Source organism: Glycine soja, chromosome 4 (assembly GCF_004193775.1).
Source record: "Glycine soja cultivar W05 chromosome 4, ASM419377v2, whole genome shotgun sequence".
Classification (NCBI taxonomy): domain Eukaryota; kingdom Viridiplantae; phylum Streptophyta; class Magnoliopsida; order Fabales; family Fabaceae; genus Glycine; species Glycine soja.
The window spans coordinates 5,374,377-5,399,317 of NC_041005.1; the positions used below are offsets into that span (position 1 = coordinate 5,374,377).

At 29.3% G+C, this 24,941-nt stretch overlaps 3 protein-coding genes across 7 annotated transcripts; all 3 read right to left on the bottom strand.

The window, feature by feature from the left end:
- Nucleotides 1-5,061: 5,061 nt before the first annotated feature.
- Nucleotides 5,062-10,088, bottom strand: LOC114408942 (cysteine--tRNA ligase, chloroplastic/mitochondrial-like). 3 transcript variants are annotated; one of them, XM_028372170.1, is made up of 9 exons: nucleotides 9,655-10,088; nucleotides 9,494-9,557; nucleotides 8,549-8,710; nucleotides 8,162-8,332; nucleotides 7,732-8,013; nucleotides 7,461-7,586; nucleotides 7,082-7,279; nucleotides 6,509-6,610; nucleotides 5,062-5,724 (listed from the first exon to the last, which is right to left on the bottom strand). In XM_028372170.1, exons 1-9 carry the CDS (start codon nucleotides 10,017-10,019, stop codon nucleotides 5,500-5,502), a joined length of 1,695 nt encoding a protein of 564 aa, XP_028227971.1. In that variant the 5' UTR covers nucleotides 10,020-10,088; the 3' UTR covers nucleotides 5,062-5,499. The 3 variants fall into 3 exon arrangements, with proteins under 3 accessions (XP_028227971.1, XP_028227972.1, XP_028227973.1); XM_028372171.1 differs by having other exon boundaries at nucleotides 9,494-9,561; nucleotides 9,655-9,852; XM_028372172.1 differs by having other exon boundaries at nucleotides 8,549-8,741; nucleotides 9,655-9,678.
- Nucleotides 10,089-11,611: 1,523 nt separating this feature from the next.
- Nucleotides 11,612-14,727, bottom strand: LOC114408943 (ER membrane protein complex subunit 7 homolog). The gene is made up of 7 exons (XM_028372173.1): nucleotides 14,497-14,727; nucleotides 14,368-14,411; nucleotides 13,451-13,559; nucleotides 13,193-13,256; nucleotides 12,970-13,086; nucleotides 12,756-12,864; nucleotides 11,612-12,048 (listed from the first exon to the last, which is right to left on the bottom strand). The coding sequence occupies exons 1-7, from the start codon at nucleotides 14,586-14,588 to the stop codon at nucleotides 11,954-11,956; spliced, it is 630 nt and encodes a 209-aa protein (XP_028227974.1). The 5' UTR covers nucleotides 14,589-14,727; the 3' UTR covers nucleotides 11,612-11,953.
- Nucleotides 14,728-17,165: 2,438 nt separating this feature from the next.
- Nucleotides 17,166-22,414, bottom strand: LOC114408944 (uncharacterized vacuolar membrane protein YML018C-like). Of its 3 annotated transcripts, none has more exons than XM_028372174.1 (8): nucleotides 22,096-22,414; nucleotides 21,257-21,652; nucleotides 20,722-20,936; nucleotides 19,406-19,476; nucleotides 19,221-19,322; nucleotides 18,940-19,057; nucleotides 18,727-18,862; nucleotides 17,166-17,515 (listed from the first exon to the last, which is right to left on the bottom strand). In XM_028372174.1, the coding sequence occupies exons 1-8, from the start codon at nucleotides 22,174-22,176 to the stop codon at nucleotides 17,453-17,455; spliced, it is 1,182 nt and encodes a 393-aa protein (XP_028227975.1). In that variant the 5' UTR covers nucleotides 22,177-22,414; the 3' UTR covers nucleotides 17,166-17,452. The 3 variants fall into 3 exon arrangements, with proteins under 3 accessions (XP_028227975.1, XP_028227976.1, XP_028227977.1); XM_028372175.1 differs by having other exon boundaries at nucleotides 19,406-19,473; nucleotides 22,096-22,413; XM_028372176.1 differs by lacking the exon at nucleotides 22,096-22,414 and having other exon boundaries at nucleotides 21,257-21,507; nucleotides 21,593-21,623.
- Nucleotides 22,415-24,941: the final 2,527 nt, after the last annotated feature.

A 24,941-nucleotide genomic window follows, 5' to 3' on the forward strand; every position in this document is an offset into this window, starting at 1 on the left:
AACATAAAAAAATATACTAAAAGTATCATATGTATGTTAGAAAAAGTCAAATTCACCACTTCATAAGAAAAGAAGAGATGAGATCAAAAAATTAAATATATATGAGAACAGATCAACTTACTCAAATTCACCACTTCTCATTTTTATTATTTATTTTATTAAGATCTAATAATTATAATAAATAATTAATTTTAACCATTAGACTTTAAAAAAATGAACGACAAAGTTAGAATCACAATGTGAGTGAATTGTGGTAGGATTATGATGATGTTTAAAGGTCTTTAAATGACATTTTAATTTAATTATTATCATTTTTAATTAATACAGTATTATTTATTTTTTAATTTTTTATATTGTTTAAAGTATAAACAACGTGTACATTTATAGATATTTAAGTACCCAATAAAATAAAGTACAAATATTATGTTATAATATCAAAACATTTTCTGGAGTAGAAAATATTTTTATTTATTATTTTTTATCAAACTTAATTCTACATTAATAGCAAACAGTGCAATATTTTTACTACTATTAAATATGCAATTAATTATAGACGTCATAAAAAAATACATTTATTACTACCTTTGATCAATATTTTAATTCTTATCCTTATCCTTATATATTAAAAGTAAATAAGTTTGGTGTCTCTATATGACAATTTTTTTCCGCTCATTTCAAGGGATAAAGATAGAATGGCTAATTTATTATTGCACTCAAAATTAATTCTATACATTTATTGCTCTTAAATGCTGGTACACGTATTTAAGTAAGTTTTGTTTTTTTTACTAAATATTTTTAATTTTATCCTCCATAACTCACTCCCTCTATTTTTCTTTATTTATTGGGTAAATAATCATTTTTGTTTTTTAATGTGCGTACAAAAAAATTTAATCTAAAGTGTAAAGAATGCGATAAATATGTTCTTAACTTTCGTCCGTCACCGTTAATAAAATAACTTATGTGGCGTGGAGGGACAATTTTATCACTAGAATGATTGACAACGTGGATTGCCAGCATATGGACATATTCATATTTGTCATACTATTTTTTTTTTACTTTTCGTCTTCCCACTCCGTTGATAAATACGTCCCTGAAAAATGAAAATGCAAAATTTAGTCCCCAAAAGTATAAAAAGTGTAACAAATATATTGGACGTTGATAATGAATTGTATAGGAGAGAAACTATGAAAAAAGGAATTAAAAAATAGTAAAATACAACTTAAGATTTGAACTCTTATACTTTGATTATCTATCTATTTATCCATCTATCAAATTGTTAATTAGTTTTTTAATTAATCAATATAACTACTTATTTTCCAAAATAAAATAAAATTCTTTAGTTTTATGATATAAAAAAATTGAGTTACCATTTTAAAAAAAATGAAAGTCTTTTATTTCTTGAATTTTTTTTTCTTCAATTAATTATTAATCTATATTACATATTGTGTCACAGTATTTCAAATGGAATGCAAGGTCGATGTAACTCCTAAATCAGCAAGAGATATAACTCTACATCCCAAAGGCAAAGAATAAACTTTTGTATTATCTTTTTTTTTTTTTAAGTTAACTTCTGTATTAGTTTAAGCATTATTGTATTTTTTATTTAAATTTATTTGGGGTCTTTATTTGTTAGTAATTGTTTTCATTTCATTCATATTATGTATAATAAGTATTGTCTCGAATGGAAACACATAAAATTTATCGGATTCTTTCATATTTGAGGTATATATATATATATATATATATATATATATATATATATATATATATATATATATATTATTGATTAAGGAAAAAGACTTATAATTCCATTTTAGCTTTATCTAGTTTAAATTTTGTGAGATTTTTTTTTAAAAATAGTTGATTAAATTCTTTTTTAAAAATAAATAAATAAATAAATTTGGTCTCACGACTGGTTGTGTTTTTTCTACTCAAAACTCTTGACATATTATTTTTAATCTAAATATAAGAGCACTTAAGTTGGAATTGTGATATGGAATAATTTTAAAGATTAAAATTGTGAAATTTGATAAAATTACAAGATATAAGATAATTTTTTTAACATCAAAGATTAAGGTTTGATAAGGAAATAAAAATAATAAAAATATATACATTAAAAGGAAATTTAAAAAATATATTATATAAGTATTAAACGAATAGAAATAGTTAATTATAAACACATAGTAATAATAATAATAAGTCACAATTTATTATTAACGTTCAAATATATTTGTTGCACTTTTTATACCTTCAAAGACTAAATTTTGTATTTTCATCTTTCAGGGACACATTTGTCAGCGGAGTGGGAAGACGAAAAGTAAAACAAATATTATGACAAATATGTCTCTATGCTGACAATTTATGTTGATAATCATTTCAGTGATAAATTTATCTTTCCGTGCCATGTAGACTATTTTACTAACGGTGACAGACGAAAGTTAACGGTAGGACATATTTGTCGCACTTTTTATACTTTCAGACACTAAATTTTGTATTTTCATCTTTCAAGGACGCATTTATAAACGAATTACATATTGAGGGATAAAAGTGATTATTTACCCTTATTTATTTTTGTTCTTTTTCATTGAATGCGCTCATTCTCCATGTGCCTTTGAATCAACTTCCTTTTTTTTTTTTTTCTTCTGTCCAGTGTCTAATTGTCTATAATCTATATCACTTTACTTTCTACTCATTCAATAAACTCAATTTCAATTTTTTATTGTCACATGAACTAGGTTATTTTCTCTTCCTACATCATCTTTGTTTGCATTGTTGTTGAGGTATGTATCCCTCCCCTTTGGTAGACTTTTTTGTTTTCCATCTTATATTGTTCTTATTTTTGTCCTTTTCCATGTTTTGTGTTTTAAATTTCTTTCCTCACATTTACACATTTCGTTTCTTGAAGCAGGGAAGAAACTTTTCATTTGTCACGAAATTGCTAAAGGCAAACTTTGAGATTGTCTCAATTAAAGATAGGCAATTTTTATATACTAAAAAGTAAATAAGTTTGGTGTTGTTGTAGGAGAAAATTTCTCGCCCATTTTAAGGATATAATGGTTAATTTATTATTCCACTCAAAATTAATGTTTTTTTATTTATTGCTTTTAATTGTGGGTACACAATACAAATATTCAAATAATCTTTTATTTTTAAATTATAAAAATTACTATTAATTTGATATTATACATCTAATTACCAAGTATCAATATATTGAGCATATAAAAAAATAATACCATAACTATATCTGTAATTAATTGATCAATATTTATTGAAGCTACCATGAAAAAGCATTATTGCAGGACACTGATTTTGTCACTCCATCTCTTCAGATGGGTCAATGTTTATGGTGTCTTTTTAATATTCATCGTTGTTTTTGAACAGAATTCTCAGTTCTCTATTTCTGTTTTTTGAATTTTTTTTAAATAATATTGTGTGTGAAAAATTTAAGAGCATTTGCAATGAAATTTTTTAAAGGATTTTTTAAGTGAATAAATTGTTTCTTATAATTTATTTTTCCTTAGAATAAACATATGTGAGAGAAAGTTTCTTAAAAATAAGATTTATATCTTTTATAACAACTTAGTATTAAAAAATAATATTTATCTAACATATAACAACATCATAATTAAGTAAGAATAAAAAAAATATAAAAGTATGAATTTTTTGAAGTTTGTTAGAATTTCTTATCGTAAAATTGTGTATGAATTTTGTAAAATGACATGAACCTGAGAAAATTATAAAAAATATTATGGGACCACAAAAAATAATTTAAGAAACTCATTTTAAAAAATCATTAAAAATGTTCTAAATTACGTTCTATCTTTTTCCATTTCATCGAAATTAATTTTCTATAAATTTTTCATGAGGGGGTGTTAAAATCCTGGAGACGTGATTTTTTATTTGAAGTCTATGAAATTTTGAATAAAAAAAAATTGAGACTTTCAAACAAAGAATTGAGGGCATAACATTTGGATATTTAGTTTTTTTTCTTCGGGTTATTAAAAATAAAATCCCCTCGAGTTTTGGATAGAACTGTTTTCCACGTGCCTTGCAGCGCGTGAGGAAAACAAAAGCCGATGTTGCTCTCGTGTTTGTGAATTTGGACACAGCTGGTGGAGTTTGCTAGTCTGTGTGGGACCGCCTCATATGATATGATAATATGTTGGCTTTATCAGCTGTTTACGTGATAGGCATATGTACTTATCCTTCGTAGTTGTAACTTCTTGTGTTCTGTCTGATACCATGGCAGAAAAGAGAATGGTTATTTTTATTTTTTACACATTTATCTTCCACCCTCACCGGTGCTATGTAAAAAGTACTAGTATGCTTTATATTTTAAGGACTGAGAATATGTTCTTAGTACCCCTCTTTTATAATTATATAAAATTTAAAATCAATAATCTTTAATTTACTGTATTCTGTGAATGAATAGTAATATAAAAATTTATATTCTCATTATTCTAAATGATTTAAAACACTTATTTACATGTTAAAATTAAGCTCAGTTCTAAAAAAAACAATTTATTTACCATCTAAGAAAAAATAATTCTTCTAAATTTATTTTTAAAAATTACTTTCAAATATAAATTATTTTGGAACAATTTATTTTAAAAATAATTCTTCTAATATCCAATCCAAGCATGCTCTTTTTTAAGATTGCTAATATTTCACTTGTCACTGTTATGCAACCAAAATACCCTTTATAATGAACAGAAGAAATAGAAATTTGAATATATATATTCATTTTCATATTTAAAAGACAACTTGTTATTTTCTCTTTAACTAAACAATGCATTATTAAAGTTGAGTTTAACTCAATTTAATCTCAGTTCTAATTTTGCATCACCCACGTGCATCCACACCGAATATGAACAAAATATCCCTGATTATATATGGTTTGAGCAATCCTATCGTCTTGACCTACAAAGGTTAAGTCAAAGTCCCTCAATTATAAATTTGATTCTTGTGAGCCAATCGGCTGATTATATCATAGATAATGCAACAGCTTTCTCGTGATCTAGCTTTATAGGGGGTCCATTTCTTTAATAGCAGCAATAAAGATCCAGGAAAAAAAAACAACAGAAAATTCATTATCACCACAAAAAAAATGTCTTTCTCAATATTAAACCGAAGCTACTCTAGAAAGTAGAAACATAACACTACTCTAGTGATAGTGCGACTATTTATTTTAATATTAATCTGAAACTCAAATTCGTTGAAACTATGAATACTCTAGGGGTTAAAAGCCCGGTATATGAAGAAAAAAAAAAAATTCAATATTGGTCACCAAGACAACTACACTAAGCACATCTCTATCAAAACGTAAATTGTAATCCATGTTTTTACGGCATCAAGAGTTAAGAAGGGGTCGCCTTTATCATTCTGAGAAGTTGATAGCGAGATACACCCGTGGCATCCCTTATAATTGATTTCCATATACCAGAACCTAGTAACTTACATTTCTTGGTTTTGCTTTGGAGATGTTGAACAACTCTTGACTTAGAGCAGCTCTTGAAGTGGAAGAGGAATGGCAGGCCTCCAAGTTGTGCCATTTGGACTGTCCATAAGAGTAATACCAAGTACAGCCAAATCCTTCCTGATTGCATCCGATTTAGCATACTCCTTTTGCATTCTAGCAGTAGCCCGTTCTTCAATTTTCTGCAAGACTTCTTCTTCCGTAAAGTTTGCACGTTTTAAAGCTTTTACCTTAAGCTGCTGCAAAACCTGTAGCATAAAACGGTTACAAACAAGAAATATTAAGCATTTAGCAGAAGAATATGAATTATGTTACACAGATTTAGAGAAACAAAATCTCAAACCTATTAACATTTCACACAATTAGATTTAACTCTAGATCTATGCAAGCTCACTGTAAAGATCCATATAAAACCCAACAACTATGCATGCAAGTTATGTTCTATATATATTACAGTACCATTAGGGATAATTTTGTGAAAGTCTATTGCTGTAGCAACTTCAGACTAGGTGGAAATATTATATTAATTTTTTTTATAGGCAGGAAGTACTATATTATTGATTGTTGGATTAATCTCGAGGATAAATCCAATGGTCAATAAATTCAGGGGGTACCAAAAAAGAATGCCACTAGGAACCTCCATTTAAACACTATCCCAGAATTGAATGGGAATCCAAGAATTTTTTTTAAAAAAAATGGGAGGATTCACTGAGCCAATCCTTAACTGATGAGCAGAAAAATGTAGAAAATAAATCATAAGTATTACACTGGAAGAAGCAGAAGTTAATCTATGTGAAACAAATATATATCCCATATAAAAGGATTGTTTAAATAGTTCAAAAAATAACAATTACACAACAGCAAATAAAAAGATAAAGGAAATAAATGTTCACTCCTTAATGGAATTTCTGTTGAGTACACATAAATTAGGGATTTGTACTCCCGATAAAATTGTTGGGTATGATATCATATCTCACATGCAAAAAAATTAGAAAACAGTGACAGAAAGCAATCACTTCAACGGATTCATACCTCAGAGTAACTTGCAGGCATAAGTCCTAAAACAGTAAGGACATCCCTGACGCTCTTCTCCAAAGCTGATAGTGATTCGATTCGAAATTGTTGTTTTTTCCCCTGAGAGGATTATGAAGATGCAAATGTTATAAACATTTATGTGAAATATACTTTATTTGTTTAAGTGTCAAGCATTCAAATTATATCATCCACAAGATAAAGTTTCAAAGATGCATTTCTAGCATTGAAACTCTGAAACAACATAATTAGAGACAGCATCTTTAGAGCTCCAAAACCATGAAGAGATCTGCGCAAAACCCTTTTGTTCAACCTTTGCTAAGATTAGGTTATTGGCATCATATAACACTTAGCAAGTAAACAACTTGAAATATAGATTTGCTTGAATCAAGATGGATTGTTAGATATAAGTATAACCAAAACCTGAAGTTCAATATATTGACATTAAACTAAAACCAAAATTGCACACTAAAAATATGATGAATTACTGTGAAAATATTCATTTCCAAACCTAGATCTCATTCAAAATCAATCTTAAAAATAACTTCTGATGCATATGAGAAAATATTGCACCTTACGAGCATGCAGCAAATCATTGATTGATTTTAATGGATCAGACATTCCAGCCAATACAACTGGAGTGTGAAGATCATCCGACATTGAGGTCAAAAAAACATCGTGGAACTTATCAATAATATCCAAAGTATCCGGTGGGGTGGAATCCTTCCTCTGATCATGCTGATTCAAAAAGCTTTCACATTCATGTAATGTCTGCAAACACATGAAACTTTCAAGATATGTCCACACAACATATACAATGATACAATAAAGAAGTAAGCCCAATTAAGAACATCCAGGAGACAAATGCATAAAAGATGAAGTGTGCAAACTGTATGGACAGGCAAGCACACACATCAAGGAGAAATAAGGTAATTTCTGAAGAAAGTAGTACCTCATATATATAAAAAACACGGTCTGAAGCACTTTCGAGCTGTATATTTGAGTAGTTAATAGGAGATCGATAATGTGCGCTCATCAAAAAATATCTCAAGGCCAGTGGATGGTAAACGTCTATAACCTAATAAAACAATGTTTATTGCATCAGAATGTAACCCTTGGAATGGTAACCATCAACAAATAGAAACTGTGGGTCCTTAATGTATTGACTTATAGTTTTTATTAGACTCAAACAGGGTAAGTTTAAACCATCAGGAATGTCTCACCTGACGTATTGTGAAAAAATTCCCCAAAGATTTTGACATTTTCACAGAGTCAATGGTGACAAAACCATTGTGCATCCATATACTTATATCACTTTTCTTACATGCAGCACAACTCTGAGCAATTTCATTCTCATGGTGAGGAAACACAAGGTCGATTCCTCCACCATGGATATCAAAAGAGTAACCAAGATAAGCTGCACTCATGGCACTGCATTCAATATGCCACCCAGGTCTTCCAGGACCCCAGGGACTCTCCCAAAATGGCTCCCCTGGCTTTGCAGACTGCAGAATAGCATCAAGAATCCACATTGAGTAAGTTCTGAACTAAATTAAGATTTCAAGAATATAATAATCATTGGTTTGTAATATATAATGAAATCAACATATTTAACAAATTTGTGTTATCATTATTCATACTGATATATTATACCTTCCAAAGAGCAAAATCAGCAGGATTTTTCTTTCTAGAATCAACTGCAACCCTCTCACCAGCTCGATTATCTTCTAGATCTCGACTAGATAGTTTCCCATATTCTGGAAATTTTTCTACATTAAAGTACACATCCCCATCAACAATGTAGGCATACCCATTATTAAGGATCTGTCAACAAGCATGTTAACCGATCAACAATGTATCGACATCTTACTTCTTAAGCAGATTAACAAAAGAGAGATTGATAATACGCATTTCATAATCATATACCAATAACTTGTCCAAGTAAGCTTCCTTAGAAATTGAAAATGAAAAAACAGTCTGAATTTTATCAACCTTTTTGCATCCATTTTAATGCCACAGTAAAATTGCCAGCAATGGTACCTTCTCAATCATATCAATGATTTGGGGCATGTGCTCTGAGACCTTTGGTTCCACAGAGGGAGACAGACAATTAAGAGTTACCATGTCTTGACAGAACTCTTCACAATAGCGCCAGCTCAAACTGATTGGATCTTCTCCTAACTCCTTTGCTCTAGCAATTATCTACATAATTTGAAAAGTGCAGGCTAAGATCCTGTAATAGTAATACCAATTAAAAAGCAGTGGGTACTTTGCATTTGTAACAAATGGGTATAATTAAAAAATTCTTAAGCCCTAGACTCTAAATGATAAAAAAGATACTATTTATAGGTAACAAGCAAATGGCCAAGAGCCAAGAAAATGTTCCTATCTGGATAAACTTCTCTGTAAGCACTTATAGGAGAAGAAAATAAAAAAGGTAAAATGAATTGAGACTCTCCATAAGTTGAAGTCAGCATACTTAACTTTTATAGAAGCCCTCTCGTCATCCAACTTCTCCAAAAGCTAAGATGATTGTACAAAAATACAATTTGCTTTATCTTATTATTTTCTTTTCCTATAAGTGCTTACAGAGAAGTTTATCCAAACAGAACCCTAGTTCAAACCCATCAAAGATTCCTCACCTTATTACCATCCTCTACTCAGTGTAAAGTTACAACAAGAAGTACCAACTACCAAGTTCCAAAAATATAACTTTGAAGATTTTTATTTCTTCTTTAGCTGTCAAGCTATTAATATTTTCAACAAGACAAAAGCTTAACGCCTGAACCTAATGAAAGCATAGAAAGAAGTTATTGAAACAGGAGCCAAGTAATAAGGTGAAGTATGCATTACAAAATAACGAAGGAAAACACCTCAACGACGCCCATTAGTATATTTAAGATTACAAAGAACCGTTAACAGTGCTTATTAAAATTGAAAAGTACAAAGGGGCACAGAGTAAACACTAAATAGACAGTGACTGACCTTGTCATCTACGTCAGTGAAATTGCGAACATAACAGACTTCAAATCCCAAATGCTTAAAGTATCTGCCTAATTGCCAAACCGAGCAGAAAAGGAAAACCAATGAGGAAAAGGAGGGTATGGTCGAATTGAATGAAATGTGTGTGAAGAGAATAGAGAAACCTGTAAAGAAGGTCGAAATTGACGTATACGCGAGCGTGTCCAATATGGCTAAGATCATAAGCGGTGACGCCGCACACGTACATTCCCACTTTGGATTCCACTTTGGGTTTGAAGAGTTCCTTCGTCCTACTCATGGTGTTGTGCAGCCACACCTCCGGCAAGGTGGGACACTCGGCGTCGGATTTGCCGCAACCCTTCTCCGCCGTCAACGGCGGGGACGAGGTGGCGCAAAAAGAAAAGTTTTTGCTCCTGAAGATGGCGGCGTGGAGTCTGGGTGGAGCGGAGTGAGGGAAAAGCATAGAGAAAAAGGGTCTGTAGCACTTGAGAAGAGACACCGTACCCATTTTTGCACCGGACCAGCTCATCCCAAATTCACAGCCAAATAACGTTATCGTTTATTTATTAGCGTACACCACTGCCAGACACTTCAGAGGAGCTTCTTCCTTCTTTTTTCTTGGGTACATGGATATTTTTAGAATCTTAAAAATTTAAAAATAAAATTCTTTTCAAAAACTAAAGATAAACTATCAAACCAAAAGTTATTTATTTGTGTCAAATATAGTAAAATTTGTTTCTCTATTCAATTTTTATTATCATTAAAATTTGTTATGCATAAGTTAAAAGTCAATTTCAATAAAAATATGTCCTAATAAAGTTTGTTGAATTTTTATTGAATCAATTTTATTAGCTATTTAACAAAAAAAAATATTAACTAATTTTTAAAATAATAACAAAATGTCTATAAATAACATATTGATTAAACATTTCAACAATATAATAAAAAAAAGTTTAATTATTCATTTGATCCCTATAATTTCATCATTTACACATTTTAGTCCTTATAATTTGAAAGTAATTTTTTTAGTCCCTATAATTTATATTTTAATTTTTTTTTAGTCCCTATAATTTGAAAGTGAACATTTTAGTCCTTATAATTTATATTTTAATTCTCTTTTAGTCATTATAGTTTAAAAGTGATATTTTTAATTCCTATATTTTATATTTTAATTCACTTTTAGTTTTTACCATCAAAATATGAGTAATATTATTAATTATAATTAACTACAAAAATATTAGCAAGTAATTTGTAACTAATTTATCATAAGATAATTTGTAATAAGAAATAGTTGATAATTTATAACTAATTTGTAGTTAATTATTTTTATATATTTTTTTATAGTAAGGATTAAAAAGTAATTAAAATATAAATTATATGAACTAAAAAGATCACTTTTAAATTATAAGGACTAAAAAAAATTAAAATACAAACTATAAAGACTAAAAAGACCACTTTTAAACTATAAGGACTAAAAGAAAATTAAAATATAAATGATAGGAAGTAAAAATATTACTTTCAAACTATAGAGACTAAAAGGTAGGAATCGTGAAATTATAGGGACCAAGTGAATAATTTAACTACAAGGGTTTGATGTTATTAAATGTGAAAATTTTTTATTCGAAAACGACACACTAAATGAAGATATATTGAATACTAAAGAAACAGAAAACAATCCAAAATAATTTACATTTTGATTTAATTTTTTTAACTTGCAGACTTGTTGACTCAGTGGTGAACTTGAGAATTTGTCGAATTTATTTAAAATTTATAGAGTCTACCCAGAGTATACTAAAAAAAAGAATTTACACACGACTTAACTCACAGAAAAGAAGTGAACTCGTAAACTCATGAAAGTTAATGAGTTAACTCAATATTTTGATAGTCATGGATAGAACCAAAGGCTATTTCAATTAAACGGCTATTTCAGGGTTTGGAAGTTTATAGCCCATCAATCTAAATTTCTAGAGTTTAGAAAAACATCACCTCAATTCCAAATTACTACAGTTCTGTTCCTCTCTTTGGTACCAAGTTCTGAAAATTGAACTCAGTAGGATTGTTTATCTATCAAATAATATAATAATAATAATAATAAACATAGATTGAAGAAGAAAACTAACTAGAGCAATGCAGCCAAAACAGATCATAAATCAATTCCTTTTTCAAGCAAAAGGACCAAAAGTGGAAATTAACAGTTTCTACAAGTAAACCAAAAAAAAATTATCCATCAGTGCATGGTTATCAACATTGACGAGTTCTGCCTACTCCCCACTGTTCAAATCAAACATATAAACCTCTCTATCAGAAATTTCAAATTTTTTATAATCCACAACATAAATAATCAAAAGATTTCCATCGGCATCAATTTGTCACAAGAAAATTCTCCAATCATCGTATGCCATATTTTTTCAGCTCCTGCTTGGGGTAACCAACTTGCTCAATGGTTTTCCTTTACTAGTACACCTAGTTGCTTCTTGCAGCACCGGGTAACAGGCTTGCTAAAGATGGAACTCCTTGATTTCTCATTTCTTCTTGTGCACGCCTCATTTCTTCTGGATCTGTTTCCACGAAAATACAATGCCATCAGCACATTTTATGCAAAAGAGTAGCATAATATGCTGCTTTATAAGTCCATACAATATGAAACAACTATCATTCAGCAGATTGTCTATGAAACAAGCAAATCAAATGACGACATCAAGAGTAAAGTTGAACAATATTTTCATCATTTTTCCTAGTTTATGAGTTTTCATCAACTGGGAGTTAATGATAGGTTAACAAGTTTTTCTTCATAAACTCATCAAGTTTGATAACCATGCATGAAAAAATTAGTAGAAACCCAAAAAGAGTGTTATTGGATAACATAACACACAAGAATCAATTCTACCTCACAAAATCATGGTGATACCATGAAAAAGTAAAAGCAACTATTTGTTGCGTTACCTTCACCGTGAAAAATTAATTGATAATTTCTCACCATGAAATTCATCCAAAAATGCTAAAGATGCATAATTCATGGCTGATTTTTTTAACATGTATAATGTATTCACATAAAATAGCAAAGTTCATGAAGGATTGCAAAGTATTCAATTATGACCCAAATCACTCAATAATAAGAAAACATTAGGCGAGAAAAGTTTTCTTTGAGAATGGAGAGACAGAGAAACTGAGAAACTGAGAAAGCACAGCCATATTTATATAGACATGCAAAAAAGATAGACCCAGAAAATGAGAAAAGTTTGCAGATGAATTTTAGAAAGCATACCCATGTTCTCCATTAATTTGGGCATGAGGAAGACAACAATCAGCATAAATCCCATCATCAGACCCATTGGACTTTTCACAATGGACATAATAGAGAATGGCTCCCTAACCTGTAGCAAAACAAGATAACACCATGTGGACATTCGGACAATAATTTGAAGGAAAGGGAGGGGAACAAGGGAACACAAACAGGAACTTTGTAAGTCTAAACCAACCTCAAAATATTGTTCATCCTTCAATGGCTCCAAGACAAACTCACTTAGCCCCCTCCTATTTTCTGTCAGGGCTGCCTGAATTTTGCCATGGTGTCTGGCACTTACATCAACTCGTACCTTTTTTTCATAATGAACACAACAACTTAATAAATGAGCATGCATAGAAAACAAAAATATATTAGGGGAAAAGACTTGAGATGTAATTTTAAGGTTGAGTATCCACCGGAGAAAAGAAATAGCCTATGGCAGCCACTTCAATTAGATGTGTCCCTGCAGGAACATTGTGGCTTAAAGCATACACGTTAAGGAATTAGATCATCTCTTAACAATGATTTGCCAGCATTAACTACAACTTCTTAAAATCAAGAACAAGAAGATGAGGAGAGATACAATTAAATAGGGCTTAATATCCCCAAAACAGTCATCATGCAAATAAAACAGAAGTAGAATTGTAGAAATTAAGTTGCACATGAAAGGATACAATGAGAAATATCCATCAGGCCTCAGAAAAGTAACTCTTTGACCACCATTGAGTATGACTTTGACATTTGAAATTTTTCCAGGAAGAATATAATCTTTTGTTCCCACACCTGCCAAAAGGATTTACCAATACCATTATACAATCAAATTTATAGGCTATGCTGCTATAGCGAACCCGTGTGCAGTCAGAGAACAGATATGCACCAAACAGTATGCATCAAGGATAATAAACAATTAAATTTTGCCATTTCAACCTTCAGGTAACCAAACCATTGACTTTCCTAAAACCTTGCTAAATTTGACTTCACTAAACACCATGAGACATACCTTTTCAATGACCACAGACAGTAACAGGTTCAGAATTCTATCTTCCTATTAAAACTGTTTGAATATAGTCCATCAAAGCAACTGATGAAAGCAACCAACAAGCTTTTTAACCCATCCACATTATTAATTCAGATGAAATTTTTAAGCTCTTGCCGCATTAAATTTCACATCCTAAAAATGACAAGATTTGTTGTCAAGTAAAATGAGGTGTGTTTGTCTTTACAAGATTTTTTTAAAAGAAAAAGAAAAGAAAAGATCATGCTGTGCAAGGAAAAAAAATGTTGGAGATGACAGAAGAAAAAATATAACCAGAAAAAGATTTCAAACCAGATAAATTTCGATTAGCACACACAATTCTGGTAAATTCATAAGAACAAGTCACAACTACTATCCAAAAATTAATTTTGATGACCCGGCACAACCTACATTGTCCTATCGTGTATTAGCCTTAGACATCACAACAAGCACACGCTTCATTTACAGATCGAAGTTCAATAGTTTTTATTCATCTAAAATTGAACGAACTACACATTAAACTATTATCGGGATTTGAATTAATAAAAAGAAATTGAAGTAAAACTAAGAACTTACTGGGGATCTTCACTCGACCATAAATGGTGTAACCTTCGGTAGACCTGGAGATTACATTCGTTAAAACTAAGGTCAATAGAAAACAGAAAGCATAGTGAAACTAGGGTTTACGGAATAGCGAATTGATACCCGGTGGCGGGGGATTGAGCGAATGACAAGGGTAGAAGTGAGAAGCACAATTGAATGAAAAGAAGAAGAAAGACTGATCTGGTTGAAGCCATAGCAGAAATTCAGAGGTGATTTAAACCTGTTTTCTCAGCTACACCAAAACACTGTTTTTCTTTTTTCTATTTCAACAGTTATCGTTGCATTTTAACCCGCACCAAAACACTCCCTTGCGATCCCTCACTAGTAGTTTTTTTGGTGATTAAATTGTTCACTAGTTAATCCTTTTATACTTTCACTTTGTAATAAAAATATATGATATTAATCAAATTTATTGAAAAATTAGGATTTCACCCCGTGAAAGATTATGATCCATTCCCCCTTTTTTTTTAAGAAAAGAAATCTCTGTTTTTTATTTTAGTGTATAAAGATATGCAAAGTTTAATATCAACTCATTTGATTGGTTTCTTTTAAGACTTTAATAGTTTTATATTATTCATATTCATATCCATATAAAAAGTTTTTACCTTATTAATTAATCAAAAATTATTTTTGGTATCATTCCAATTTTATGGGATGTCTCTTTTTCTTTTGGTACATTATCTATCGTATGTCTATGAAATAAAAGAAATATTTTTTGTTACAATAGTAAGAATAAATTATAATTTTATTTCTTCTATAATTTTCAACTAGTGATTTTATAGTTTATTTATTTTTAAAACAAAATATTTTGTTTTCTTATTTTTTTAGAATAAGCAATTTTGTTCATTTGGTTGATTGATCATTATTTGATTTTAATGTGACATATTAGGACTCATTTTATGTCTATATAGGTCATTAATATGATAGTTACATGACAAGGAGTTAAATAAACTGAATAAAATAAAATAAAAATTAGTAGGAGAAAAAGTTATGATCTTTTGTTTCAAGACAAAATAATAAATTCTTAGAATACTTGCTTTGTTTAGTTGATATTATAAACATTATTTTTACAAATATAATCAGTCAAGAGTTATTAATTTTTTCTAGTTATAAAAATTTATAAATTAAAAAAATATTTAAAATATATTTTAATTTTAATTTTACATGTATTTATATTTATTATAAAATTTATTTTAATATAAATTAATAAAAAAATGTTTTTATTTATTATAATTTATTTGTCCTTAAAATTCATTAGTCAATTTTTTTTAACTAACTATCTTATGTAATTTATGCAAATAACGTAAATTTAAAACAATATTTAAATGATCTAAAAAATTAAAATTTAATACTTTTTATAATTAAAAAATTATATTATTTATATACACAAATAAATGTACATAATTTTTATAAATTACATAAAATAATTTATATAAATAATTTACATATTAATTTATGTGATTTTCTCGATTTATATAATTGATATTAAAAAAATTATTTACTAAATAATTTTCTCTAGTTAAAAGGAAAATATTAACGTGTAGGTTTTCTAAAATATTAAATATTAATTTTTTTTTAATTTATATTATTAAAATAAAATAATTTACATATGTATAATTTACATATTAATTGATGCAATTATATTGATTTGTATAATTAGAGTAAAAGTAATTTTATATTAAAATAAATTTAAAAAATAATTTCTGTAAATAATTTATGAAATTTAATTATAAATTGGTAAGATAAAAATATGTAAACTATTTTAAATAAAAAATATAAAATAAAATTAGAATATTTATATATTAAATATTTTTTAATGTATAAATATTTATAATTCAAAAAAATTAATAACTCATAACTAATGAAACATATAAATTAGTACTTATAAGATTAACTACAAAAAGTGTCTTAATGATTTTTTTTTAAAAAAAAAAGAGATCATTATCAAGATCCTTTTTATTTTTCACCCTTATCGTTTATAGTGGTTCTATCCGAATATGATTATTTCTAGTAAAAAATACATGTAGTCTAAATAAAAAAAAATGATAATAAGATTTAAATTTAAGATTTTATACAAAACTATCTATTTTTTATACATAGTGAATTATTGTTTAAATCCTATGATGATAATGCATACATGAAATAAATGTAAATTTAGTACTTTTTAATATATATTTTTTTGTTTTTAATACTTTTCAATATTGTATAGGCCAATAAATATCTAAGAACATTTTTAATACAATAATTCAATTTGGGTTGTTACCTCCCCTATAGTAAACTCTTTTCTGCTATTTGTACAGGAAAAAAAAAAAAACCCTCTTCATTGCTATATATAATTTAATAACACTTATTATGTTCGCCAGATTTGTAATTTTACACGATCCACTTCAAAATAATATTAGTTTTACACCGGTCTTTATTTTATTTTGTTATGATAAATGTAAGTTATATACAATATTTTTAATATAAAATTCACAAATTATATATACTAATTTATACAATTCAACCAGAAATGCATTGACCTAATATCAATCTAATTCTGATAACACTGCTTTCAAGAAGCAACTTAATTACATTTTAAAAACTAATTTAATGACAAACATGTGAGATTAAAGAACTAAAATTATATATTTATATATCTTTAAAAGATCGAAAGAAATATTCATTCTTTAACCAAATTTTTAAGCAGGTTATGTTTACATTAATATATGCACCACAAATGGCAGGAACTCATTGCATGAGAAATGAGGTACATCGTAGCATATCTAAAATAAAGAAAAGAAAAGAATCTTGAATTATATGAGAAAAAAATATTGCATACACAAATGTAAAAAAATCTTCTTTACATCCATCTGATCCATGGCTAATAGCTCAAAACCTATAATGAATACAACATAAAGCTCACTCTAGAATCATATACACACAAAAAAAATATAGCACCCAATCAGCGCATTGATTTAGGATATACATTGTCTCATGGTACAGCACCGAACAATGGACGGATGATGGACCGAACAAAGAATCAATTGTGGAAAAAATTAATATAGAAAACAATATGCTACAATCTCAACATCTTCGTCAACCGATCTGATAGATTAGCAATTACAAACCCTGCAAATACCTGCAGATCAATTCCAACATTAATATGTGAACATTGTTGAAAATGATTCGTCTCCATCAGTCAATAGTTAGTACATCGGTGGACAAAATTTCCCAGTTCTTCATGTTTAATTTATAGCAGAATGACACAAGAATTGGCATGCATAAGGTCAAACAAAATAATAATGATCACTCTTTTATGTTGATCTCGCCTTTTCAGTTTTCAAACCCCCTCCCGCCCCAACCATTCATGGGTTTTCAGTTTTGATTAATTTTGGAAGAAAAATGCCTTTTTTTATTTTAAAAAAAAAAAACCTCTTTCAATAACATTGCAAATTACAAGTTAATCCATAACAATGGGTTTGAGTCAATGATTGGAAAATTGCCTTTTTCTTTAACTTGACTTGCAGAGAAATTGAGAAACTATGATCCATGCAATAAATCCAAATTACTCATGGAAAAACCATGGTTAGGATGCAAGATTCCACTAAACATGGTGAGCCAAGTCTCTGGCAGATATAAGTTATCAGCAAAGCTGCTGTATATACTCTGCACCATTGATGAAATCCAAGGAAACCCCCATTTTCATCCCTAACTTGGTCCTTAATCTTGGCTTGTGTCTCATCATAAGCTAAAGAGACAAATTAAGTCCTTTGATCTCATTTTTGTTAGTCACATTAGTTCCTAATGAGGGTCTTATGTTTAGGGACTTGTATCAAACAAAAGCACACATGGAGGACAAAATTGACGGACAAAAGCATAGGTCGAGGACTTGTATTTATGTTTCTGTAGTGTAAGGATTAATATGGCAATGCATGCCAAGATTGGAGATGAAAATGGGGGTTTATTTGATGAAATCCACTTTCTTAAGTTACTTGACAAACAAATTAAAAACACAAGGATGATATTTTAACAATATATTATCCACAACAATTTCTAAAGGACAGGACCAAGAACAGGCAATCCCCCAAAAACATGCCCCCAAACAACTCATAAGCATGGACATGCCCAAACAAACAAGCAGGAAAACAAGACAGAAATTATTTGAACAGATATTGAACTGCAAGGACGATCATAACACCAAGAGGCAAATATGACCCTTTTTTATGCATATATATTTAATTTTTTTTCATTTGGCCAAGTAGAAACAAGAACCTCCCGCAGGTAGTCAGGTACCAACTGAAAAAAAAAGTCAAGTAGCTGATATCTTTAATTCTTTAGAGATAAAAGTACCTGAACTGAGCCAAGAATGTATACTGCTGAATAATGCCGACCATGAATTACCATGTCAGCCACCATAGCGAGAGGAATGGTGAGTGACATACCCAAAGTGGCCACAAGAGGAGTAGTCCATACAACACAAAGTGCCCTGGATAGATGAAACAAAATATCAGATAAGATTTTGAGTAATTGCAATTGTTTTAATTAATAAGGCTTTTCATGTACCAGAAGTAGTCTGAAAGTACGCTTCCAATAAATCCATTTGCAAGAACCACTTCGTCCACTTTAGCAGAGTGGGGAATGGTAAATTTGGGTTCAATTCCTAAGGCCATCAATGGCCAGACTGAGGGAAGTATAAAAGAGAATTAGCAATCTGTTCAGTGTAGCAATGTATAAATTTTACATGCTTGACTTATAAATGAGCACAAAAAAGTAGTGTGCTCATAAAACCTCATTTATTTGGCATTGATGAGTGACTACAGAAGCATGAAAAAGCTAAGACTTACTGAGCCACCACAATGCTACAAGTGTAAACAATCCAATATACCCAAACAGCTTTTGCACATCAACCCTTTCTCCTTCTTCACCAGAAAACTTCTTAAGAAGAACTGCAGTAGTAATGAGTTGAAGAAGTGGTCATGATCTATCTAAATTATCTGATAAAAACAGAATAGACAGGACATTGCTTAACCTGTAAATAGACCGTATGACATAGCTGAGAGAATTCCAAAAAGATCTCCAACTAAAGAGTGCTTTCCACTGCTGAACACAAATATCAACTGTCAATGTCCCAAAAAAAGCAAGAACAAGCTGGTAATGATATATTTATTTACAAGACATCAATCTCAGTTATAAAAACAGTCCTGATGACATCCTATCCTATAGTATCCTAGGATAATGTAAATATCATGAAAGACAAGAACATGACTCCCTAAGGCTCTGCAATATGATTTAAGTAATTATCTTTAGTGTTGTACCACTGAACATACACAGAAAGAGATAGATTTTGAAGAAATGCAAAGTAGGACAAAGAAGGACCAATTGAAATTATATTTTGCACCTCAATGATTTTCTTGTCATTTTTACATGAATTATTTATGAGAATTTTGTTTACTTACTCAATGTAACTTTCAGGTAATTATTAATAAATGATAGAATCAAAATTGAAGATATGAGTCATGATTTATTGTTTTGTACTATAATGTTTTCTCTTGTGTTCTATTTGTAGTGGCAACCAATAATATTATATAAGCCATTGAAAAAAATCATGCAACTAGCAGCAGTGATTAGTGCAGAGAGTTCAGGCTGACTTAGTAATATACAATTAACTCACAGGATTTTGAGTCCATCCATCGTATGATATCTTTTCATCTTTGAAATTGGAATCAGAATTTAGTTATACACCCATGTTAGGTACAACTGGACTGCTCTTTCCAACCCTATGGGATGACACTGACAGAGGAAAGAAATTCTCATTGGCTGTGTATGGGACAAGAAATTTTCAGCTACAGCCAAGGTTCTCCTCTCCTATTAATTCCAATTTAAGGATTTGGCCCCTCCTCTACATCATAACGACAGGGGAAAAACGAGGGCTGCACGTGGAATTTATGCAAAGATAAAGATATGAGGAAGTTTAAACACTTCAAGAATGTTCAGCCAAAATACTGTGAAAGCTTCATCAACATTCAACAATGATTTATTTAAGCTTTATTTTTTTAGGAGGAGGGCAGGGCAGGGGGCTCAACATATACCAGTTCTTCAACTATATACTAGTCAACAAAAATGACAATTTTAATTTTATGCAATCCAGAGCAATTTTTTTCTCTTTTCATTATCTTTTATTGTATGAAAGAGAAGAGGATTTGCAGAGCCAAAATTTTAAAGTAGGATGAATGTGGACTAGCTCCTTCTACATTACACATTAATTTAACTAACTGACCACTAATCGTTAAAACTTGAAAATGTGATAAATGTGATTTGACCATCAAAGGCCAAGTAAAAGCTTACGCATCACTTAATTGTGATTCATCTGCAGCCCAAGTTTTCCCCAGCGTTGTCATGACAACCCCTGCCATGCTGACTAAGACAGCAACTACTTTTGCTACATTTAAAGAGTCTTGACCCATAAATGCACCAATGAAAAGAGTGAAAAGTCCTGAAGTTGATGATAACACTGTTGTACTTGCAACACTTGTTCGTGCAAGGGCAGCGTTTGATAGATACTGAAAGCAACGGAAGAAAATTAATAAAGAACCACTTCTGAAAGCAAAATCAAAATAAATGATGTGTATAACAACTTGAAGAAAAAATATTAATTTTGCAACAGTTAAAAGCATTCAATTTGTAAGAAAAAGAAACCAGCTACCATGACAGTTATTGTGGAAGGAGACATCTATCTATGAGTTTAACTGATAAAATCTAATATAATTTCAAACCTTGTCAACTCATAGACTCATGGCAACTTTTTAGGACAGATAATCAAGCTTCTTCTTTTTTCTTGAAGGACAAAAGAAAATAACAACATATATTACTCTGCAGTTACCTCTGTTATAAACCAGATAGGTGCAATGTAAAATCCATAAGCAGCAACTTCCTTCCCAGTAAGTTGTCTCTCCACCTTCAGCACAGTATTATCATTATATTTAGCTACTAATGGCTTTACTTCTGCAAGTGTTGAAAGGTCTAAATCACTATCTTTCCGATTCACACTCCCCAGTTCCAGTTCAAAGTTTTTATGCACTCCATTGCTTTTGAGAGGAGAGCTAATCCTGACAGAAAACTCATCCACGCATTCTGCATTTTTACCACTTTTAGAGGAGCGGGATTTAAGTAAGTTACAGAACCAGTCCTTGATGAATGCTATTGGGAGGTAAACTACCATAAGAGAAGCTCCAAGATATGTTACTGCAAATGGCTGCTTATAATCGGTAAAAATATCCTGTTGAGAAAAAAATTGTTCAGAAAATCATTCAGAGGTATAAAACTTGGATGCTGACATTGTTGCATGATAATGTAAAAATATTAAATAGATACTATTACTAAGATACCCCTCAAGCAGGATTCAAACAACAAGGGTGTTTGAAGTATGAAGAAAATAAGATCTCCCCATGTGCAGATAATGAAATATGAATCATAGATTTTTGTTAGAAATAATTTAAGTCCCACGTCGGCTAAAAATAATCTCACATTAAAATATATAAGTGAGGGACAACCCTCACACTTTGGGCTAACTATTGGTGTATGATTACCTGATTGAATTATGAACTTTGAACATAAAGTCAGATCAAGTCAAACATTAACTTGATTGTGAGATAGGACTAGGAATAATTATTTGGCCACATTCAACTAGGAATCGCATAAGAATATAAATGTGTTACGTACCTGGGTAACTTCGGCGGAGGTGACCCAAATAATAACGACAGTGACTATGAGGAACAAACCAGCGTTGTATCTCCACCCCATCCCACAAACAAGAGAAACTACCAGATCCGTACACTTCAACACCAATTTTCCAACCAGATCTTATTCTAGCGATAGAATAAAGAAGACACACAACACAACACAACAGAGGTTGGGTGTGGTGGGTGGTGGATTCCTGTAACCGCAGAAAAAGCCAAAGCAATCCTCAGAGGGAAACGTTAAAATTAAGTTCCTTTCTTATTTGTTTCTTAATACCTTAATTAAATTTTCTTCACCTGTTACTTGATACCCCCATTCCAACACGGTACTAGTATTAATTTTTGTTGTTGTTGAATAGTATTAAATTATTAATAGTACTACCTTCTTCCCAATTCCAAAAATTAACAACAAAAACTTCTTCCTTTTTTTTTTCCTAAAATGATGTATCTTTGTAAGTAGGAAATCCTGTTCGACCTGAAAGGATTATGGTTAAGGTAAAAAATTTCCTTCAACAATTTAATATATACTCGGGACTCAGAATTTAAAATTTTTAGTTAAGTTGTTAAGTTGGAACAAAAACTTCATCATATGTTTAAGATATACTAGTATATTAATTTACACAAAATTACACCTAAATTGTACTTACATCTCAATATAATTATTGTGTAATATAAAATAATTATCATTTTAAATTTTTAATATAATATAATTTTTTTTCATTTATATCTCTTATAATATTAATAATTAACAATAAAATTTATAAATAAATTAACTATAATATAATTTAATTTTGTAAACTTATTAATTTTTTCATTTATTTATTATTTTATTTTGTATAAATTATTTAACTTTTGACAATTATTATTTTGAAACAGAGAAAGTAATTAAAAAAAAAAAAAAAACTATCCTAGCTGTGTCGGTTACTTGGAAGTTGCATTGATAGTGGCTGGCCAATGACAGGTGAAAATGAGATGCCATTCAATCGATTATGAACATGAAAGCTTGGCTTGCGACGGAAACAGCAACAATTTTTAAGTTTTCTTTTTTATATATAATTAGGAGAAAATAGGGGTTCCGTGTCTGTTATTTATTTTTATTTTTTTAAAATAAAAAGAAAAAATAATAGAAGTCAGTAGATGGTATGTAAAAATAATTATAAAAATAAAATAATAACTTATGAATAAGAAACATAAAAATATGTACACCACGTACAATATATTATTCTCTTTATATATATAGTTATGGATAAACTAAAAATACTTATACAGAAAAATAAAAAAAATTAAAGCAATAAGAATTAATTTATAAACTTCTTGTTTCAACTTTTCTTTTGTCTAACTTGGATATAAGCACGTAAAGTTAATAAACTTAACATTTTCACATTAGAAAGAGACTTAATAATAAAAATTATCAATTAAAAACTCCCATGTATTAGAACTTATAAGTCATTTATTTTATATTTATGTAAAACTAATTATGATAAAATTATTTTTAAATTATTAAACTGAATAAAATGTATATTTAAATTATCTAAATCGTAAGTATATATTAAAACCTTTTTTATGTGCAGAAATAATTTTCTAACACAAAAAGCATCAAGACTTAAAAATTAATCCTGATTACATCTTATTAAATTTTTATATCTTTTAGGAGGAGTTTGTCATTTTTCTTATTGCCGACATCATGTACGATTGAAATTACCACCGTAGGCGATGGTGTTCAAATCAAAATTAGTCTAAAATAAAAAAATAAAAAATTGAACCAAACTTATATTTTTTATATTTTCTTTAATTGATTTTTGGGTAAATCGAACAGCTTGATTTAATTTGCGGTTGATATTTAGAAAATCGACCTAAATGGTAAATATTTATTTATATTATAATACTTTTAATTGGTTTTGTGATTGTTTCTTGTGACATGAGCATCATGTTTTGAAAAACAAATAACTAAATCTATGAATTTCTGTGTGGGAAAAATAAAGATTATGGTAGTTAAGTGAGCATAAAATAAAAATTTAATTCAAAAAGAAAGTTGCAACATATTTTAATATCTAAAAATGCATTGTAGCTTGATCATACTATACTTAGCACTTCTCTAAATGTTGCTCAATTAGTGTACTGCGATTTGCTATAATTGTTAAATGAAAATAACAACGTTTAGGGTTAAGATGAGTCATCAAAGTTATTTTCATTTATTATTTGCTGAAATCGCAGCACACTAATGAAATTAGTTTATTTTTAATGAAAATAACAACGTAGAAAAATTATATTATTGTTTGATTCAGATATGCAGGGCCAGGAAGAATTTTCAATGGTTAATTCTTAAATACTTGTATAAATGGAAATGCTTCCTGTTTATTCATGTTTGATATATGCGTTCTTTATGAAGTTACTAAAATATAAAAAATTATATTAAGATAAAATTTAAAATAAGAAAAACTTCAAAAACTAATTTAAATCAAATTAGAAAAGATTGATTTGGTTTTGTTTGAATTTTATATTACATTCAAACCGAACCAAATTAAATTGTGTATAATTTGTAAGTTTGAATTGAATGACTTTTTAATAAATAAAAAAATCAAACTAAATCACATTGCCATGACCCCTAACATGCAATATCAACATAGTCAAGAGTTTTTAAAAACAAAAAAGGTTAAATTTTTTTATTGTCGTATAGTTATATTCTCGAACTAGTAATAGATTGAGAGTAGAGGCAAAAAAATGATCTATAGTATTTTCATTCACAAAAAGTATTATAAGCCTTTATAAAAATCAAAATATCTAAGCGCTTACAAATTTAAAAAGATAAGTGGATAAAACTAGTGTTAA

Coding starts and splice junctions, on each gene's coding strand:
- LOC114408942 (XM_028372170.1), bottom strand. CDS start 10,019: ATGAGCTGGTCCGGTGCAAAAATGGGTACGGTGTCTCTTCTCAAGTGC. Junction 8,711..9,493: donor TCACTGACGTAGATGACAAG/GTCAGTCACTGT, acceptor CAAATTATGTAG/ATAATTGCTAGAGCAAAGGA. Junction 6,611..7,081: donor ATTTGCTGCATGCTCGTAAG/GTGCAATATTTT, acceptor TAATCCTCTCAG/GGGAAAAAACAACAATTTCG.
- LOC114408943 (XM_028372173.1), bottom strand. CDS start 14,588: ATGGCTTCAACCAGATCAGTCTTTCTTCTTCTTTTCATTCAATTGTGC. Junction 13,087..13,192: donor TAGGCTATTTCTTTTCTCCG/GTGGATACTCAA, acceptor TATGAAAAAAAG/GTACGAGTTGATGTAAGTGC. Junction 12,865..12,969: donor AGGATGAACAATATTTTGAG/GTTGGTTTAGAC, acceptor GTTTTGCTACAG/GTTAGGGAGCCATTCTCTAT.
- LOC114408944 (XM_028372174.1), bottom strand. CDS start 22,176: ATGGGGTGGAGATACAACGCTGGTTTGTTCCTCATAGTCACTGTCGTT. Junction 19,058..19,220: donor TGTAGCATTGTGGTGGCTCA/GTAAGTCTTAGC, acceptor TACTTCCCTCAG/TCTGGCCATTGATGGCCTTA. Junction 17,516..18,726: donor ACATTCTTGGCTCAGTTCAG/GTACTTTTATCT, acceptor ATTGATCTGCAG/GTATTTGCAGGGTTTGTAAT.